Consider the following 19543-nt stretch of genomic DNA (forward strand, 5'->3'; position numbering starts at 1 on the left):
CCCAGCCCTCGTCTGACAGCTCTGCCCTGTGGCAGAGGCTGGGGGGGGGGGGGGGGGGGGATCGTACCCAGGTGGTACCAGCTGTAAATGGGAATGTGATCTACAGCCCAGTCGGGGCTAAGGGCAAGCTGGGAACCGCAGAGCCTGCACAGCAAGAGACCTGGGCCATGGTGGGGAGCCGGGCAGAGCCAGGGGCAGCCCCTGCCGCAGCCCCTGCCTGCCCTGTGCCTCGGAGGGGGCAGCCCTTGGCACCACGTCGTGAGTGCAGCCAGGGTGGGTGACAGGCCAGGACGCTGAGGGGGCCGGGGAGGCAGCCCTGCAGTCCCGAGGTGGTTGGGGCTGGTGCCGGTGTCGGTTGGGGCTGGTGCCGGTGTCGGTTGGGGCTGGTGCAGGTGACAGTTGGGCTGTGGACGGTGGCTGGAGGCTGTTTGAGGGCTGAGGGGTGTGACAGGCTGGGGAGCGGTAGGGCCAGGCAGGATTTGGGCAGGCTAGGGGGGGTGATGGGACCAAGGACTTGAGGGGTGACGGGGCCAAGGGTGGGAAGAGGCAGGTGGGGGGTGGTGGAGCCGGGGCAGGGGGGCGATGGGGCCAGGCAGGGGCGGGGTCGGCAGCTCCCCGTGAGGCTGCAGTGTTGCGGGGGGAAGGCTGAGGGCAGTGGTAGGGGGCAGCAAAGGGTGGGTGGAGGGATTGGGGTGGGGGGTCTGCACAGCCCCTGGCTGAGCTGGGCTTTGCCGGCCCCCCCTCCCCCCCAGGCACCCGGGGGCCGCGGCCAAGCCCAGTGCCGGCGGGATGGCGGCGCCAGATGAGCGGCACAGCTTCCTCGGGAGCTTCGCCAGGCTGCTGCTGCGGGTCCAGCCGGAGAAATGGAGCGAGTTTGCGGGCAGCAAGGAGGCCGCGGCCGTGCTGGATGAGTTCTTCGAGCAGCAGGACGTGCAGGAGCTGGTGCTGGGGCAGACCCCCGCCGGGCAGCTCCTGCCGACCAGCCACTTCCCTCCCGCCCTCGCGAGCAAGGGCATCTACTTTGTGAAGAAGAAGAGGGAGAACATCACGCGGGAGAACTGCCAGAGCCAGCTGCTGGTGGGAGACATCAGCCCCTCGCCCGTGGAGCAGCTCATCACCGTGGTGGAGGAGGTGAGTTGCCCCTCAAGGGTGGGCGCTGGGCGTGGGTTTGGGGCAAGCGGGGTGAGCCGAGCTCCCCGCGCACACCGCTGCCGCCTGGGCACCCACTGCAGGTGCTGTAGCCAAAACTTTAGGTGAGCTCAAAGAGAAGCTAAATTAAACTAATAGAGGAATAATTGCCCGCAGTCCTGGCCCTGGCCTTGCAGTGGTTGCCAGTCGCCCGTCCCGCTGGTGGGCTGACCGAGCCCTACCAGGACACCGAGCTGGGTGAAGGTCACAAGCCCGGTTTTCTCCCAGGCCCCAGCTGGATCGGTTCCTCCCTGTGGTTTTAAAAACTCAGCGTAATTCCCCCTTCCCTGTGCCCCGCAGCTGGGAAATGCCTGAGTGGATTTCTCTCAAATTTCCCAGTTCCGCTCCGAGAACTGCCAGCCCAGAGCACCCGAAAGCTGAGTCAGGCCCCAGGAGCCCCCGCGATTCCTCCTGCTCGATGCCGGGGTGCGGAGACGGGAGTTGGAGAATCCACAAAAGACTCAATATGAGTTATATCAGGAAACTCCTTTTATTGTGCAGATGCACTTTCTTATATAGCATAATTTTCCAAAGTCATCATGACTTGCAGTTTTTCATAAACTCCAATTGTGCTATACATACATCAGTCATCTGCTTCTACCTATCACTTTACTATTAATACTAATGCGTTCTGCCTCATACGGATGTTAGCTTCTAATTCTTCTATTCTGACCCTCAAGGCCGAAGCGTCCTTGAGGCCTACTATGTTAGTTTAGACAAACTGTTCAACAGAGTTTTCCTTGTGCAGGCCCTCTAGCATTCCATGCCTGTTTTCAGCGAGCTACGCTCCCACAATTCCCCCTTTTTCATTTTGCACAAATAAAACTCTGTGAACGAGACTCGATATGCCTTTCTGCAGCAAATTCCATACAAAGCCTAACCCTAGCAATAGCAATATAATTATAATAAGCCATCTTTGGCAAATATGCCTTCTTTGATTAAGCCTAGTGACCAAGGGGAGAAATTTCCAAAGATGCTTGCAGCCATGAGTCAAACAAATTCGTATCCTTCTGAATCTTTTGGCTGTGCTCCTTCAGCCACCGCAACTGCTGATGAATCGATTCTCCATGATCGCTCAGGTTGAAGCAACACATCCCTTGGACATCTTCACACCCATGATCTTGTGCTAGAAGCAAGAAATCAATAGCTGCACGGTTCTGCAAGACCGCATGTCTTAAGCTATTTTGATCTAATAGCATCTGTTCTAGTATTTGCGTAGTCACATTCGACTGCTTTTCTGACCAGCAAGCTAATTTCTCTATTTGCTTGCCCCCCTTTTTTTTTTTTTTTTTTGTGAAAAGAGGCAAAGTGCGGTTAACAACATATCTTCTATATAATAACAATAACACTGCGTCTCACTCACGCATTCAAATATTGGTAACCAATTTTACACTATCACACAAGGAGCTTCTTTACACCATTCACACAAAACATACAAGAAGACACCTGCAAACATGATTACTACAATAGCAACCACCGCACCAAGCAGACTAACCCCATTCACATAGTTAAATATCAGTGCGAGTGGTGAAAATACACATTGACATCAATGCCGATTGGTGCACAGTGTGAACATTTAGCAAATTACAAAAAACAGACCAGAAAGAATACCTTTTTCCGTAGATGGACCTTGTCTGCCCCTGCAGTGAGCCAAATTGAGTCAGGGAGCCCCTCCGAGAAAGGGTCCTGGGGCGCGCCTAGGGAGTCCCAGTCCTCATTGGCTCCTGCAGCCGGACAGAGATTGTCGCATCTGGGTTGTCAACTGAATCTGAGAAAACTCAATAACAACTAAGTGTTATCAAGCAGGTATTCTCCATTCTCCATTGCACTTCAAGAAATCTGTCAAAGGCTTTTATATATTTTATGCAGATCCCCCTTTTTTGTTTGGGTTTTTTTTTTTTTTTTTAGATTATCTTTACAAGGAACTTGAGAGCTCTTTCATAATGAATACTGCTTTTCAAATTACACAACTTTATAGGCAACCTGTAAATGAATCCTGAATTTCTTTGCCTGCTTTAGATAAAATGCCTCATATTTTACAGTCAGCTAACATCCAGAAAAAAATAGCATTATGAAGCTTTCTTTTTGACCAGACACATACAGATCATAAGGCAGTTTTAAAACAAGGACCTGCTTTGACCCTATTGCAATGACTGAAAAATTAAGCACTTTTTAAACTTGCCTGGCAAGCACAAACCTACAGCGCAATTAGAATTTGGTACGCCGTGTAACTGCGGAAGTTTGATTTACAGAGGGACTGAAATGAGTTTACCTTGGCTCATAAAGTGACCCATTGTCCCGTAATTGAAACATCTCTTTTGCTTGCCTCTCTCCTTTCTATCTATGAGGGGTTGAACAGCACTGTATACAGCAGCAGCAAGTAAGGACGCGGTACCATTGGTGCGTTCTATAACTTCAAGCATATCAGCTACTTGTGCATCTCTGGGTAGGGTACTTAAAGCTCTTTTTGTTGTACCATTAGCATTCTCAAAGGCAAACATTTTAAAAACCTTTTCCTTCATTCCCTCATCCAAATCTGGATGACTTCTAATAACCTGATATAAACGATCAATAAAAGAAGGAAAACTTTCTTGTGGACCCTGCTTAATGTTGGCAAAGGAATATACCTTTCCTGGTTCCCTGATTGAAGTTATTGCTTGGTAAGCTAACTGCTGTGACAATTATAATACCTCTCCTATAAAACCTTGTTGTAAAGCCGCGCTCGCAAAAGGACCTTGGCCTGTTAGCATTTGTGCTTGTACCCCATACAATGGATCCCCTTGCTGCCTTGGTCATGCAGCCTCCTGGTCACAGAGCTGTTGCCAGGCCTTGGAGAACATAAGCTGCTGAGAAGGGGACAAAAGAATGTTAGCAATCTGTTGTGAATCAAGTGGCAACAAAACACCTGCTGTAAAAATAGATTGTAATAATTGCTGAGTATAACTAGATTGAAGCCCATATTGTGATACTGCTAAACGTGCTTTTTCAAGGATTTTCCAATCAAACGGTTCCCATTTTCTACCTCCTGCCTGATCTGTAACGATAGGAAAGGCAGAAGGAAGAAAATTTCCTTCAATTAGGGCATCACGAATAACTCCTTCCCATCTTCGTCCTGCTTCTTGTTCATTTAATAGTGTATTTGAAAATGAAGTAGTTGGCACAGGCATTTGCGACAAAGGCACTGGTAGTGATGACGGTGCAGCAAAAGGATTATGAGTCGCAACGTTTTCTGGCTTCTTCTTGTTGCTGTCCGCTGCGGTACTGAGTGCCGATAGTTTGTTTATGAGTTGCTGTAGGACTTCATCAAGCAGCTCCTCTTTCTGCTTTTGTTTTGACATGATCCCTGAAGAAAGAGAGTCTTCCTGTAGGCGGGTCGTTGTGACGTCGGGATAAAGGCGGGATTCTACTGGTTCACGTACTTGTCCCTTTTCTTTGCCCGCGACCTCTTGTAGTTTTTCTGCGTTCTCCGCCGAGTCCCTTGTTACTGCGATCGGGTCGGCGCCATGATGGCGCACCTCCTCCTCCGCGGGTGCGGTCCCCGCGGAGGCCCCACCAGCCCCCGAACTCGCGGTCTGGGTCTGATCGGGGTGAGATTCCGCAGTCGTTTCACGGCGAGGCGCGCGCCTTCCTTTTCTCTCCTCCCGCCTGGTAACTCTGTGAGTCACCGCTTTTCCTCCGGCGGTGCGCTCGGCCCCCCCGCAGGGCACTGCCCATCGCGGGGGGGGAAAAACGGCGGCGCAAGCGGGAAGACCTCAGACCCGGGAGACACCTGGGGTTTCGTAAATACCAACGAACTCTCGACCGCATTAAGTCGTCTCACGGCGGCAGCCGGCACCGATAGTTCCATTTTATACTTTTTTAAACAGTTAGTTACTTCCCGCCACGGCGCCCCCAGCCTTTCTGCCGTTCGGTCCTTATCAATAACCGCATCCCATAACGAGTCCCCACATCTACGCCCCTCGGACACATCAAACAATGTGCTTGAGTCCGAGAAATGTCCTTTTACATATCCCGAAGTATAAAGAGATATTGAAGTCTTTTTTCCAATATTTACACCCAGCTTTCCCAGAAAGCTTTCCAATAGTGATAAAGTTACTTCTTTTTCCATTATCTTACCGCAGTGTCGAGTTTCTTTTTTTTCCAGCTTTCCCTGATGGGCCGCCTGTTTTCTTTTTCTCCGGCTTTCCCTGATGGGCTGCCTGTTTTCTCCGGCTTTCCCTGACGGGCTGCCTGTTTTCTCCTTTTCTCCACCGAGCTCCAACTCTGCTGCAGAGGCGAGCTTAATTTCCCCGAACGTGAGTCCTGCTCATTCTTTGGGTCCCTGTTCGGGCGCCACTTGCAGAGACGGGAGTTGGAGAATCCACAAAAGACTCAATATGAGTTATATCAGGAAACTCCTTTTATTGTGCAGATGTACTTTCTTATATAGCATAATTTTCCAAAGTCATCATGACTTGCAGTTTTTCATAAACTCCAATTGTGCTATACATACATCAGTCATCTGCTTCTACCTATCACTTTACTATTAATACTAATGCGTTCCGCCTCATACGGATGTTAGCTTCTAATTCTTCTATTCTGACCCTCAAGGCCGAAGCATCCTTGAGGCCTACTATGTTAGCTTAGACAAACTGTTCAACAGAGTTTTCCTTGTGCAGGCCCTTTAGCATTCCATGCCTGTTTTCAGCGAGCTACGCTCCCACACCGGGGGCATTTGCTCGTGTGCCAGCCCCTGACCCCGCTGGGTGCACTCACTGTGCAGCTCCCAGTGCTTCCCAACCCACGAAAGCTGGAAACCCACCATGGGCTGAGGGGTCTCCTGATCATGCTGACGAGAAAAACACCAGCAAAACCCATCAGTGGCTGCTGGAGCCGTGGCTGGGCTGAGGCCACGCTCAGACAGGCAGCAAGAGGCGACGCTGTGCGAACCAGCATGGCTGCGCGCTGCCCCTTGCAATGGGAGAGCCTGACCAAGCACCTGACCGCGCGTCCAACCGAGCGTCCAACTGAGCATCCAACCAAGCCCTCTCCTCTAGGTCCTGTCCCCCCTGCTCCTGAGCGAGGAGAACACAGCGGGCTGGCCCAGGGTTGTGGTGGAGGACGTCGTGCAACAAGTCCACCAGCTGAGGAATGAGATGTTTGTGATGCGTGGGAAGATCCAGGGGAAGCTGCTGCTCCCGCTGCCAAAGCACCTGGACAGCCAGGATGACTCCAGCACCGTCCTGGACTGGTGGGTGCTGCCGGCACCGCTCTGTGCCATCAAAGCCCACCAGGGTCCCGGGGCACCATGAGTCCCTCTGGGAGGGACAGGAGCTGGGACACCAGTTTGGTCCCTGAGCATCCGTGGGCGCAGTCACCCCTCAGAAGCAGAGCGCCTTCGAGAGGCTTGTGCCAGGCTGCTGTGCTGGCAGAGGTGGCCCCAGGCAGGCACACAGGGCTCCCCCGGGGTGGTTCGGGGCCAGTCCCAGCGCTGGAGCAAAACCCAGCTGCCTTTCAGCCTGGCACGGCCAGTGGACATTTCGGTGCTGCGGTCCATTGAGACCACCGTCATGGAGTGGTCCCACCAGATCGGAGACATCCTGAGCAAGGACTCAGCGCAGCCTCTGCTGGAGGGGCTGCACCCCCTGCCCAGGACCGAGTTTGAGTTCTGGCACACCAGGGCGGTCAACCTGCAGTGCATCAACGACCAGGTACCCCCTCACCCACGGGTGGCCAGTGGCCATTTGTCCCCGGTGCTGAGCCCACCACCTCTCTCCCCTGCCAGCTGTTCTCACCCCGAGTGATGGCGCTGGCCAAGATGCTGGAGAAGGCCGAGAGCTGCTACTGGCCACGGCTCCAGAGAATGTTTAGGGACGTTAGGGCTGGTAAGCCCTGGGGCGACGTGGTGGGCAGCTGCCTCTCACCTCTCCGGTGAGCCTTCCCCAGCCCTGACACAGAGTTTCTCCCCTGGGCCAGGGCTGGAGGAAGCCAACGACATCAGCCTCCACCTGCAACCGCTTCGGATCCTGCTGGAGGAGATGGAGCAAGTGGATTACTCCCAGGTAAGTTGTATGTGGCAAAATAAGCAGGCACTCCCTGGCTTCCTTGTCCGGGTAGAGGTGGTGGCGCTGAGCCCCAAAGGCTGCGTGCGGGTGCGGATACAGCCCCGTGACCCTCGTTAGCGCAGCCCCGGCCCCGCACTAACGGGTCTCTGCTCCCGCAGCTGCAGCCCTACGTGGACAGGGTGCTGTGCACCGTCCGCCTGCTCTGGGCTCACTGCCAGCACTACAGCTCGCCCATCCATGCCATCGTCATCCTGCTGGAGATCTGCAACCTCCTCATTGAGATGGTAGGGCCACGGGGCCGGCGGCAGCTCCGGCACTGAGCCGCCACCACCCCCTCCAGCTGCCCCGCTGTGGGACCATCAGCGGGAGGGGTGACATGGGGCAGGCATGGGGAGCCCGGCTGGGGTGACATAGGGACACCCCAGTCAAGGGACCAGCAAAGACCCCACGCAGGGCTGGAGAGGGTTTGGGGCAGGTGTGGGGTGCAGGCAATGACTGGAGAGCCCGTGGGGCCGGAGGACGGACAGGGGCAGGAGGAGCTCTCCCATGCTCCCCTCTGCCGACAGCCCCTGCCTGCATCTCTCTGCCCTAGACCCATAACTTCCTGAGCCCCCAGGACGTGATGAAGGGGCTGCAAGGAGAAACCAAAGAGACCTTGGGGGGAATCAGGCTGAGCATTGCCACCATAGAGAAGCTCTACCAGTCCTACAGCACTTACTGCTGCGACCTGACGTCCACGTTGTTCCCGGTGGGTGCAGGGGACAGTGAGGGTCCACCTGGCCCTGTCCACGGCAGCTCCACTTGCTGATAGCCCCTCTCCACTTCCAGAAGCAGTCACAGGTCTGGGAAATCCCCCACTCCGTCATCTTCAGGAGAATGGACCCCTTCTTGCACAGGCTCAAGATCATCGAGGTGACAGCATAGCGTTTTGGCGCACAAGCTCCCCTGCCTTGGGGATGCCAGGGTTGTCCCCTGAGAGCCGCTCAGGGGCAAACTCTACTCCAGCCCCGGGGTGGGCTGGGGCCACCAGCGCAGGCGAGGAGCCGAGGGGAGGTGGGAGCCCAGCAGTGGTGCATTGCTGGAAGTGCAGCAGCATGGTTCCCAGTACAACACCAGTACTCCATGGCCCTGGGGCCAGATTGGCAGCCCCAGCCAGGCTGCCCTGGGAAGGATGATCCTGCAGCAGCTCCTGCACCCAGAGCGCCGGGCTCGGGGAGCCGGGGTTTGTCACCGAGAGGAGCCGGGTGAGACGATGGTTTGTGCTCGCCAGGAGCTGTACCAGACAGCTATTGACTTTCTGAAGCTGGAGAAGGCAGAGCTGGGAGGAGCGAGAGGAAACATCCTCAGGAGCCGGCTGTTTCAGCTCCGCGAGGAGGTCTCTGAACTCATCAAAAGTTTTGCTGATTGCAAATATGATCCCTTAGATCCCGCGGGAGAGGTGAGTGAACGCTGGTATGGACATGTGAGCATTTGCTAAGTGAAAAAAAATCACTTGCCAGAAAATGCTGGAAGAGCTGCGTGTGAAACTGTCCCATGGCCGCACGTGTGCTCACTTTGGGGCAGGTCACGGGGCTCCGGGCTGTCCGGGCTCTGCGAATCCTTCAGGAAGGATTTGGGAAGGAAGTGCAAAGGCTGCGCCGCCTTAAATGGTTTTGCTCCTACCGGCAGGAACTGAACAAAGACTTTGCAGAGTTCCAGAAGAAGATTCAGGATGTGGACAGGCAGTTGGCCACCATCTTCTGCCAAGGCTTTGATGACTGCAACTGCTTGGCATCCGCTATGAAGGTACACGTGCTCCCCGGGCTGGACGGGTCCTGCCCTCCCTCGGGCACAGGGTCCTTGCCTGAGCGCCGGGGCTGGCAGCAGGCACGCTGCACCGCGCTGGGGAGTCACCGCGGGGGTGTCCTGGGATCCGCCCCGGCGACGCTCTGGAGCACAGACGGCAACGCCTCTTTCTCCTGCAGTTGGTGCACATGTTTGCCGCCTTCCTGGAGCGACCCCTGATAAAGGCTGAGGTTTCCCCCTGTTACTCAGCCCTGCTGGGACTGTTCCAGGCCGAGCTGGAGCAGGTGAAGGCTCTGTATGACGCCCAAACCACTTCCCCGCCGCCGTGTGGGGCAGCCCCGGCCCTCAGCAAAAACATGCCGCCGGTGACCGGGCAGCTGCAGTGGGCTCTGGAGCTGGAGCAGCGGCTGGAGGGGCCACACAGGGACTTGTTCGCCATCGACCACCCGTACGTGCAGGTCACCCCAGGGGGACGCGGGGCAGCAGCCGGGGCAGGATCTGGCCCGGTGTGTGTCTCCCCCCTGTGCTGCTGCAGCAGCTGCTTCTTTGTCACAACCTTGACAGCGTGATGGTCAGTGCTGAAGCCAAACTGCTGTCCGGGAGGTATGAAGAACTGATGGGGCTGCTGCGAGGTTACCGAGAGAAGGTCTACGAGGAGTGGGTGCGCGGAGCCGGCCAGGACTGCCTCTTCAGCCTGGAGCAGCCCTTGATCCTGAGGGACCCTTGCTCTTCCCTCCTCAGCGTGAACTTCAGCAAAGAGGTCGGTGCTGGTGCGGGCAGCCAGCCTGGCACAGGGGAACACCAGCGATCCCCCACCTGGGTGCAAATCTGACTTTCACAAAGGCTCTGGTGAGAGAGATTTCAGGTTTTACTAACAAGCCTTTTCTCTGCCTACTGTGTCTTGCAGCTTGTCACCGTTCTGCAGGAGGTGAAGTACTTGCACTTCCAGCAGCAGAAGGATATCCCGGGCAGTGCCGAGAGCCTCTTTGCTCAAAATGAGACTTTCCAAATGTTTGTGGACAACCTCAGTCTTATCGTTGGCTGGTACAACGAGGCAGGTTGCAAAGGGGAGATAATTCGGCTGCTTTTCCATGCCCTGAGCGCCAGCCAGGCTGAGGCTGGCTGGGGACCCCCCAGGGGAGAGGATCTTATGAAACGGGTCCTGGAAGCCTGTGAGGGGTTGGGGTACAGCAGGGACATCAACTGCACCCCGGGTCCCTGCCTGACCCATGGCTGAGCCAAGCTGCTCTTGCTGCCGTCCCACCGGCCTCCCTCCACCCCCCAAGCTCCGTGTCGGTGGGGTGGGCACCCCACTCCCCTGTAAAACCGGTGCCCTGGTAAGCATGTCCCAGCTGGAGCGGGGTCGCTCACCGGCAGACACGTCGGCTCCGCAGGTGAAGCGGAGTCTGCTGCCAGAGGAGCTGCGGCTGGTGGCGGGGGAGCTGGGGGCTGTGGACAGGCGGCTGGCCAGCGCGGAGCACACCCTGTTTTGGCACCACGAAGGTACAAACCCAACCTGGGCCGCCCCAGGCCAGAAATCCCCTTTATGCATTTCGGGGGGGCGTCCCCGGCCCCCAGCACCATCCCGCCTCCCACCCAGCGGCCGCCCTTGGGTCCCCACAACCACCACACCCGACCCGCAGACCCCTGCCCTGCAGGCGTGGGGGAGCAGGGGGGGCAGGAGGGTGGCAGCGTGCCCCTGCACCCCGGTGGTGAAGAGCCCTGAGGTGCCCCGGCCCCGCTTGCTCCGGCCGCGCTTGCTGCCTTGGAGGCATCGATATAACCTGTCCAGCTTGGACGCACATTTTCCTCCCAGGTGTCCTGCAGTACACCCGAGAGACGAGAGATGTCTTGTACGACCTGCAGACCCGGGTCCAGAAAGCCAAGTTAAACGTGGAAAACATCACCCAGCTGATGGAGGTAGCTTTTTCTGGTGCTTTACAAGGGCTTTCCTGGGACGCCTCCTGCAGGGATTTACCTTTCCCCAGCACAGTGCAGCAGCCCTGTCATCTTCTCCCTGCAGGAGTGCTCAGCTGCTCCCTTGTTTGAAAGGAAGGGCAAGAAGGAGGCAGCGCTTTTGGACCTGGACAGGAAAGCCAACACCTTAACCAAGCGCTGTGCTGCCATTAGGGAGGCAGGCGTAAAGATTCAGGAGATGGTGGAGGTGAGACACGTCCCAGGAGGCCTCAGTTGGAGTTGGTTTGACGAGGAGCATGTCTGGGGCTCTCATGCTGCGATGCCCTGAGCCCCAGGGTGTCCCCCCATTTGTACCTGTGAGTGGCGGACTCAAACCTGGGGTGCAATCCTGTGGTCTCCGCTGAGATGAGGTTCCAGTGACAGAGCATCGAACACTGCCTGTGGGCTCCACTGCCCTCTCGGGTGAGATCTTTGCTGCAGCTTCTGGTGTTGTACGGCTGGGAGAAAGGGAAGGGCTCAGGATCAGCCAGGCAGGACGCACCCGCAGGGGCCATGGGAGAGGATGCACTCGCAGTGTGAGGAGCTGGTACGTTTGCTGGGTATTTATTGACAAATCCTGGTGGTTTTCTTCTGCTTGCAGGAGAACGCAGGTCTGCTGAAGGCTGAGAAGTCATCGCAGATATGGCTGGACTATGTGGGATACATAGACGGGATTGTGCTGGACAGACTCTTCAGGCTCGTCCACAAGTCGCTGCAGCTGCTGCTCACCAACATGGCCCCTGACGTAGGTCCAGGTTTGCCCGGCAGCGCGGTGCCCCTGTGTCACCCGTGCGTGGGACATCCCACCCCTCGCTGCTGGTTTCTTCAGGCGTTTGTTTAGTGCCCAAACGTGCCCATCCCAATGCTCCCTGGTGCACCCAGGCAGCGAGCGCTGGACGCACCAGTGTCCCCCCTTGTCCCCGCTGTGGGGGGACCACGGGGCTGGGGGCTGGGGGGGTGCCAGACTCGAAGCACCACGCAGGGCGCTGACCTGTTTCAGGCCAACGTGGCCCCGTTGTTGGAGGTGCGTATGGAGCTGTGCGATGGCAGAGTGCGGTACAGTCCCTCGCTGGAGCAGGGAGATGACAACAGCTTGTTGGAGCTGGTGGAGAGCCTGCTCAGCGATGCCTACACGTGTGCGGCGTGCGTGCCCCGGCTGCTGGAGGGGAAGCCGAGCTACAAGGTTGGTCCACAGCAGGCGGCACCTCCCGGCTCAGATGGAGGTGCGTGAGGACACCCAGTCCCACCAGCTGGTCCCTGAGAGCTCTGCCCGTCCCTTCAGACCACCCTGGAGGAGCAGGAGGATCTCAGCACAATGCAGGAGGAGGTGGTGTCACTGGTGGTCAGTGCCATGATGGAAGGTGAGGAGTACAGCGCCGGCTTCAAGGAGCAAACCCACCTGTGGCTGGAGGACCCCGGGAAGTTCCTGCGGCACTTCCTTGCCTGGGGCAAAGCACCCAGTCCTGAGGAGCTGGAGCTGCAGCCAGAGGAGTCCCCAGCTCATGGGACCCCATCCCTCCAGCTCTTTCAGCAGGAGGTATGGGGCAGGTGCCTGGGGAGGTGCCGGGTGCTTGGGATGCACCCGATGCCCAGGAGGGCACAGGGTGCTCAGGGAGGTGCTGGGTGCCCAGGGAGGTGCCACCACGGGCTGTGACTGGATCTCGTCCCCAGATTGACACGTGCGAGGCGCTGTGCAAGGAGGTGTCGGGGTTCGCGAACACCAAGGTGTTTGGGGGGTGGCTGCAGAGCGACTGCCGCCCCTTCAAGCAGGCACTGCTGGGCACCATTCGGCACCGGGGCCTCGCGCTCCGGCAGCACCTCGCCAGCCACGTCACCACCAGGTAGGGGCCCGGTGAGCTCCGGTATGGGGACAGGACGCTCCCAGTGTCCGGAGCCTGGCTGGGCTGTGGCAAAGGCACCACTGTGCATCAGGCCAGGGATGCTCCCCCAGGCATGGAGCCATGGAGGTGTGGGTGAAGGTGCCGGGCACCCCCATGGGGGTCAGTCCCTGGGGGGCTGTGCCCTGCAGGGCGAGCCCTGAGCAAGCACAGGGGTGGCTGTGAGCCCCGCCGGGGATGCCTGGTGAGCGCCGGCACCTTCCTCCCAGTCTCCAGGAGCTGGAGAATTTCATCCAAGAGGTGAATGCTGGCTTGAATAGACCTCTGGAGGAGGGAGACCGCGATGGGCTGGTGGAGGTGATGGGGCACCTGATGAGGGTGAAGGAGAGGCAGGCAGCGATCGACAGCATGTTTGAGCCCCTGAAGGAGACGGTTGCCCTGCTTAGCTCTTACGGAGAGGAGATGCCGGAGGAGATCCACCTACAGCTCCAAGTGAGCTGCTTGGGGTGCGGGGGGGCTGGATTACAGACTCCCTGGGGCCAGGCTGCCGACACCGTGCCGTGCTCGCTGCAGGACCTCCCCGAGCTCTGGGACAGCACCAAGGAGCTCTGCCTGCGTATCAAGCAGAGCGCAGCGCCCCTGCGAGCCGAGGTCAACGTCATCCGCACAAAGTGCCAGCAGTTCAAGGTGCCTATCCTGGGGCTTGGGGGCGAGCGAGCAGCTCCTCGGCAGCTTCGGGAGGACCCCACCGCTCTCCCCAGCTGCCAGCTCCCGGCTGCCGGCCCTGACCCCCTCCTCCCTGCGCAGGTCCAGCAGCACGCCTTCCGGGAGAGGTTCCAGGAAGAAGCCCCTTTTTCATACGCTGACCCAGACCCCTACAAGTCCTTGGACAAGGTAAGGAAGGGGAGGATGCCAGGGCCACCACTGTCCCTACCGGCCCTGTGCACCGGGTGCTGCTACACAGCAGGGCTGGGGAGGGGCAGCCACTCCAGCTCCGGGTCCAGTCCCCAGCTCGACGGAGGGGGTCTGGCCCTGTGGCAGCAACTCTCAGGTCTCCCTCCCACCAAAGCAGAGACAGAACCACCACCTGGGTAGGAGACATGTCCCCGGCACACAGTCCCCATCTGAGACCTTTTCTTTTCCCCTGGCCAGCAACAGAAGAGCATCGCTGCCATGGAGAGCGACATAGCAGCCCTGTCCGAGTCAGCCGGGCTGTTCGACATGTCGGTCCCAAAGTACAGGGAGCTCCGAGCGTGCCGCAGGGAGCTGCGCTTGCTGAAGGAGCTCTGGGACATGATAGTCCTGGTACATGCCGCAGTCTGTGAGCCAGCGCGACGGGGAGGGCGGGAGGAGGCGGGAGCACGGGGATGTGCAGAACAGGCTCCTGGGGTGTGCTGAGCTGCTCCTCACAGTTCTGAAATCCCTGAGGCCATGACAAGCTGCCTGGCACCTTCAGTGGCTGCTGGTAGCCACCTGTGGTCGAGCGCAGTGGCCAGGAGCCCTGGGCTCGGTGCTGGTCCCTGCACCAGGGCACGATGCCCAACGCTACCTCCAGGCAAGGGCTTGACAGCAGATTGCTTTTGGCAGGCGTGGGCACCCGGCGCGGGCACCCTGTGCCAGCTGGGCATTGCCAGCCGAAGGTGCAAAGTTGCTGTAGCTCCTCTGAGAGTCTCATTGCCATGAGAGGTGGGATGAGACCCGGGGCAGGCTGTCGCAGCGCTTGAGCAGGTCTGCCGGAGTGGGGGCTGTGCACCCCAGCACGGGTGCAATGGGTGGGGGGGTGTGCTGGGTGCGTACATGTGGGAGGCATGGTGGGTGCACGGGGTGTGCAGGCGCTGGGCATGTTGCTCTTCATCTTGGGCAGGAATGCTTCTGCTAATTACACATCCTCCGAAAATGTATTCCCGAACTCAGGTTAACACAAACATTGATGACTGGAAGACCATCAAGTGGAAGGATGTCAATGTTGAGCAGATGGATATCGATTGTAAGAAATTTGCTAAAGACATTGGGAGCTTGGATAAGGAGATGAGAAGCTGGGATGCATTCACAGGGCTGGACAACAGCGTGAAGAACATGATAACGTCCCTGCACACCATGAACGAGCTGCAGAACCCGGCCATCAGGGACCGGCACTGGCAGAAGCTCATGCAGGCAACCAAGGTGCTCCCAGCCCTCCTGCCCTTCCCCAGCTCCAGCTCCCAGCCAGGGAGACTGCTGAGATTGGCATCCATGGGGGGAACCATGCAAGCTATTTGAAACGCTGCCAGACGCAAATACTTCTGTAGGGTCTTTAAACGTGGGTGTTAATGAGCTCGTTTGGGTGAGCTGCTGGGCTGCCTCTTCGTGGAGGGGAGTCCATGCCCTGACGGTGCCAGTTCTGCTCCAGGTGAACTTCACCCTGTCCGAGGACACAACCCTCGCAGATCTGCTGCAGCTGAACCTGCACAAGTTCAAGGATGAGGTTCATGGCATCGTGGACAAAGCCCTGAAAGAATCAGGGATGGAGAAGGTAAATGGGGCTCATTTCCCATCCTGCTTTGCTGAGAGCCCTGCTCCAGCATGGCTCTGTGGCTGTTAGCACTCGTGTTCCTGTTCCTGGGGGCTGGAGTGCCCCGCCACACAGCACCCGAGGAGCTCGTGCCCTGGAGGAGGCGTTCCTGTTGCTGCCTTGCCTTTCCGCAGGGTCTGGGACTCGGCACCACAGGGCCCAGCTCGTTTCTCACCCCCTGCCTGCAGGTGCTGAATGCCCTGGATGCTACATGGGCAACAACGCAATTTGAACACGAGCGCCATGCCAGGACCGGCATCATGCTGCTCAAGTTGGATGAGGAGCTCATCGAGACACTGGAGGACAACCAAGTACAGCTGCAGAACCTGATGACCTCGAAGTACACAGCCTTCTTCCTCCAGGAGGTGTCAGGCTGGCAGCAGAAGCTGTTGACCACTGACTCCGTTATCAGCATCTGGTTTGAGGTGCAGAGGACATGGAGTCACCTGGAATGCATTTTCATGGACTCCAAAGACATCTGCAGTCAACTGCCGGAGGACTCGAAGCATTTTGATGCTCTTGATCAAGATTTCAAAGTGCGAAGCCTGTCCTCCCCTGGGCCCCCGAGAGCTCCCCGCCCGTTCGGGTAGAGCTGGAGCATTTTTCCTCTTGCAGGAATTAATGGCCGATGCGGTAAAAACTCCCAATGTGATTGAAGCTACAAACAAGCCTGGTCTCTACAAAAAGCTGGAAGCGCTGCAGAAAAGGTGAGGTCTGAGTTGTCCTGGTGAAGTGTCACGGAGAGCTTCCACTGGCCTGTCTAGGGCCAAAGGAAGAGTGTGATTTCTCCAAAGTGGCGTCTGTCTCAACAGGACAAGGACTTAGCAGAGAGTGAAAACTAATATGGGGGTTTTAATGAAGGTTTTTCCTTGTCTTCTGTTAGATTGGCACTCTGTGAGAAGGCTTTGGCTGAATACCTCGAGACCAAAAGACTGGCTTTTCCCAGATTCTACTTTGTTTCCTCTGCAGACCTGCTTGATATTTTATCTAACGGGAATGAGCCAGCTCAGGTATGGGTTGCGTGTAATGCATGGAGGCAAGTCCTGTGCCTCTTGCATGCTAACTTTTTATAGCAGTTTTAAAGCATTTTTCATCCTAGTGGACAGAACACCATCCCTGGTACCCCCCTGCTCAGGGATGCGATGCCCCGAGAGCTGTGCGGGCATTAACCCGAGCGGGGATCACACCTCTGCGCAGGACGGCGGTCCCTGACCCCACCGTGCCTCTGTTCTCAGGTGTCCCGTCACCTGCCGAAGCTGTTCGACAATCTGGCTGAGCTGAAGTTCAGGACGAGTCCAGACAAAAAGCCCTTGAACATTGGCCTGGGGATGGTCAGTCGGGATGAGGAGTATGTGCCCTTCGACGCAGACTGTGACTTGTCTGGCCAGGTCAGCCGAGCTCCGTCGAGCCTCCGCTTGCAGGGACGGGGTTCGGGACGGGGACGAGCCTTTTGCTCGTTGCACCCTAAAGCCTGGCAGCAGTTCGAGTGAAGCCTTTGTGAAGCCTTTCGGCCAAAGAAAAAAAAAACCCTCTAGAAACGGGCTCTGCCTTACAGGGGTAGAACAGCGCTGCGGCCGCATCAGTCACACAAACCCCCTCGGGCGGCCGCAGGGCGTATCTCCCCTCTCTGCTCTTCCCCCTCAGCCCAGGCTCCGCAAACGGCCGTGGGACGGGCCCTGCGGGGCCGCGTACTGGGGTCTTTCACTCAGCTTGTCGGGAACACGGGAGGGTGAGGCCGGCTGCACCGGGCGTAGGGAGCCACCCGCACGCTGCCGGAGTGGGCACAGGCTGGGAACCACTCGCTCAGGCTTTGCTGGATGTGACCCTCTAGGTGGAGGTCTGGCTGAACCGGGTGCTGGGGAGCATGCGCTCCACCCTGCGGCACTTGATCCCCGAGGCCCTGGTGACCTACGAGGAGAAGCCGCGGGAGCAGTGGGTGTTCGACTACCCGGCACAGGTGGGAGCTGCCGTGCGGGCTGGTGGCTCCACGAGCCGAGGTGCAGGAGGAGGAGCAAGCGGAGAGCCCGGGGAGGTGCAGGCACCTGCCCTGAGCCTTCGCAGGGATGGCATCTTCCCCTTTATGGCTGCGTGTTGTCCCTGTGCAGGTGGCTCTGACGTGCAGCCAGATCTGGTGGAGCACCGAAGTGGGTATGGCCTTCTCAAGGCTGGAGAAAGGCTGTGAGAACACCATGAGGGATTACAACAAAAAGCAGGTTGGCCAATCCCTCAGACCTGACCTGGGGTTGTCCTGCAGCCCCTCTCTGCTCCAAAGAGGCGAGGTCCGGTCCGGGGGCTCACTGGGAAATGGGCAAATGATGACATCATTTTCCTGTTCATCATTTCTTTCCTTAGATTGCTCAGCTAAATGCGCTGATTTCACTGCTCATTGGAAACCTGACTGCCGGGGACAGGATGAAGATCATGACAATCTGCACCATCGATGTCCACGCCAGGGATGTGGTGGCCAAAATGATCCTGGAGAAGGTATTTGTTACAAAAGGATATCTTTACCGCTTTGTGTCTTGGCACTTCTGGGCACAGATTTCCTGCTATTTTATTGCTTTCCAATATTTCAAAGTATCCCAATTGGAGGAAGCCACATGTGGGGTGTCAGGGGCGCATGGGACCCGGGGAGGTGACAGCATGGTTGGGGCCAAGTGAGACCGGGCTGGGTCTCATGCAAAGCCAGATCGAGGAGCAGTTTTGCTGGTTCCTGCCACGCTCGGTGGGAGCCGCAAGCCTTGGCACAGGGCTGTGCACCACGGTTGGCAGGCACGGGGTGGGCTGGGCCACGGGGAGGGACAGTCCTCACCCCCCCCCAGCATTGTGCTTGGACCTGTTTGCACACTGTCCTCGCGTGTGGAGGTGACGAATGGCCCTGACACCCCACTGTCCGGCGTGGGCAGGAGCTCGCTGTGCCAGCGGAGCGGGATGGGCGGCATCGGTGCCTGCCTGCCCTCTGCAACCAGCTGCTCCGCAGGTGGAGAGCGCCCAGGCGTTCACCTGGCAGTCCCAGCTCCGGCACCGCTGGGACGAGGGGAGGAGGCACTGCTACGCCAACATCTGCGACGCTCAGCTCCAGTACTCCTACGAGTACCTGGGGAACACCCCCCGGCTGGTCGTCACCCCCCTGACGGATCGGTAGGGGCTCAGCTCCCTGCACCTACCACCACCCACACCGATGGCGTCGGCTCCGTGGCTGCGCCACGCTGCCGGCACCGCCAAGGCCTGACGTCCTCCCCTCCACAGGTGCTACATCACCCTGACGCAGTCCCTCCACCTCTTCATGGGGGGGGCCCCCGCCGGCCCCGCGGGCACCGGGAAGACGGAGACCACCAAGGACCTGGGCCGGGCAGTGGGCATGATGGTCTACGTCTTCAACTGCTCCGAGCAGATGGACTACAAGGTAGGGCGCAGAGGAGCAGGACGATGGCACTGAGGCGAGAGCTGCGGGGTGTTGGCCTCTTTCAGGAGGCACCGCTGCAGTGCGCAGCCCCCGTGTTCGGCTGCCATGTCCATCGCCGATGCCCTGAAGCTGCTCTCCACTCTCCGGCTCGACAGCCGGCGAGAAATGCGTGGGTCCGGCAGCAGCCGCTGGCACCATCCTGCACCGCTCACTCCCACTACGGCTCTGGCCAGCTCGTGTCCCTGGAAGCCCGGGGGAGCCCAAGGGGCTGTAACACTGTGGGGCATTTCCCCAGGGAGCAGCACGACCCACAAAAGCACAAACAGCTCCCAGCACTTGAGCTTTCTTAACAGAACCCCCCATTGCAGCCTCCGTGTCAATCCTGGTGGCTGAAGCCTGTCTCCGGTGCTTTCTCTCCAGTCCTGCGGCAATATCTACAAAGGCCTTGCTCAGACCGGCGCCTGGGGCTGTTTTGACGAATTCAATCGCATTTCAGTCGAGGTTCTGTCCGTGATCGCGGTGCAGGTGCGTGTGTCCATGGGGCTGGAAGAGAATTTCCAGTTCACCTGCTGAACGTTGTCTCCGCTAAACCTGGGGGATGTCGAAGGGACCATTTGCTGCTGTTATTTTCACTGTGTCGCATTGGGGTGCAGGTGGAGGGGAAGCACAGCAGCACAGGGGCTTTGGGCACATTTCAGATCACGCAGCCCATCCGTGTCCCACCCCGGTGCTGGGTCACCCCCCTGCCGGCTCTGCCATCACCCAGGGACAGGGT

The 19543-nt window shown here is 58.1% G+C and overlaps 1 protein-coding gene and 1 long non-coding RNA gene across 2 annotated transcripts in view; one reads left to right on the top strand and one right to left on the bottom strand.

The window, feature by feature from the left end:
- The first annotated feature begins 789 nt into the window (after positions 1 to 789).
- The window catches only part of DNAH17 (dynein axonemal heavy chain 17), a 40686-nt gene continuing 21932 nt past the window's right edge, over positions 790 to 19543 (top strand). The window contains exons 1-36 of the mRNA XM_086473845.1: positions 790 to 1131; positions 6225 to 6418; positions 6686 to 6878; positions 6953 to 7052; positions 7144 to 7229; positions 7391 to 7516; positions 7825 to 7980; positions 8061 to 8144; positions 8503 to 8670; positions 8901 to 9017; positions 9197 to 9465; positions 9582 to 9777; positions 9925 to 10071; positions 10412 to 10520; positions 10834 to 10937; positions 11041 to 11181; positions 11575 to 11718; positions 11974 to 12156; positions 12256 to 12510; positions 12645 to 12814; positions 13081 to 13303; positions 13385 to 13498; positions 13619 to 13705; positions 13964 to 14116; positions 14726 to 14974; positions 15201 to 15323; positions 15551 to 15898; positions 15978 to 16069; positions 16246 to 16372; positions 16598 to 16750; positions 17194 to 17319; positions 17468 to 17575; positions 17715 to 17846; positions 18343 to 18503; positions 18612 to 18768; positions 19189 to 19293. Of these exons, the coding sequence (XP_086329971.1) occupies positions 790 to 1131; positions 6225 to 6418; positions 6686 to 6878; positions 6953 to 7052; positions 7144 to 7229; positions 7391 to 7516; positions 7825 to 7980; positions 8061 to 8144; positions 8503 to 8670; positions 8901 to 9017; positions 9197 to 9465; positions 9582 to 9777; positions 9925 to 10071; positions 10412 to 10520; positions 10834 to 10937; positions 11041 to 11181; positions 11575 to 11718; positions 11974 to 12156; positions 12256 to 12510; positions 12645 to 12814; positions 13081 to 13303; positions 13385 to 13498; positions 13619 to 13705; positions 13964 to 14116; positions 14726 to 14974; positions 15201 to 15323; positions 15551 to 15898; positions 15978 to 16069; positions 16246 to 16372; positions 16598 to 16750; positions 17194 to 17319; positions 17468 to 17575; positions 17715 to 17846; positions 18343 to 18503; positions 18612 to 18768; positions 19189 to 19293 (5742 nt within the window). The remainder of the gene's footprint in view (positions 1132 to 6224; positions 6419 to 6685; positions 6879 to 6952; positions 7053 to 7143; positions 7230 to 7390; positions 7517 to 7824; positions 7981 to 8060; positions 8145 to 8502; positions 8671 to 8900; positions 9018 to 9196; positions 9466 to 9581; positions 9778 to 9924; positions 10072 to 10411; positions 10521 to 10833; positions 10938 to 11040; positions 11182 to 11574; positions 11719 to 11973; positions 12157 to 12255; positions 12511 to 12644; positions 12815 to 13080; positions 13304 to 13384; positions 13499 to 13618; positions 13706 to 13963; positions 14117 to 14725; positions 14975 to 15200; positions 15324 to 15550; positions 15899 to 15977; positions 16070 to 16245; positions 16373 to 16597; positions 16751 to 17193; positions 17320 to 17467; positions 17576 to 17714; positions 17847 to 18342; positions 18504 to 18611; positions 18769 to 19188; positions 19294 to 19543) is intronic.
- Positions 1656 to 5842, bottom strand: LOC147414376 (uncharacterized). The gene is made up of 2 exons (XR_015183899.1): positions 3879 to 5842; positions 1656 to 2956 (listed from the first exon to the last, which is right to left on the bottom strand). It is a non-coding gene; the product is annotated as an uncharacterized LOC147414376 (long non-coding RNA).

Source organism: Leptosomus discolor, chromosome 15, assembly GCF_034619465.1.
Source record: "Leptosomus discolor isolate bLepDis1 chromosome 15, bLepDis1.hap2, whole genome shotgun sequence".
Classification (NCBI taxonomy): domain Eukaryota; kingdom Metazoa; phylum Chordata; class Aves; order Leptosomiformes; family Leptosomidae; genus Leptosomus; species Leptosomus discolor.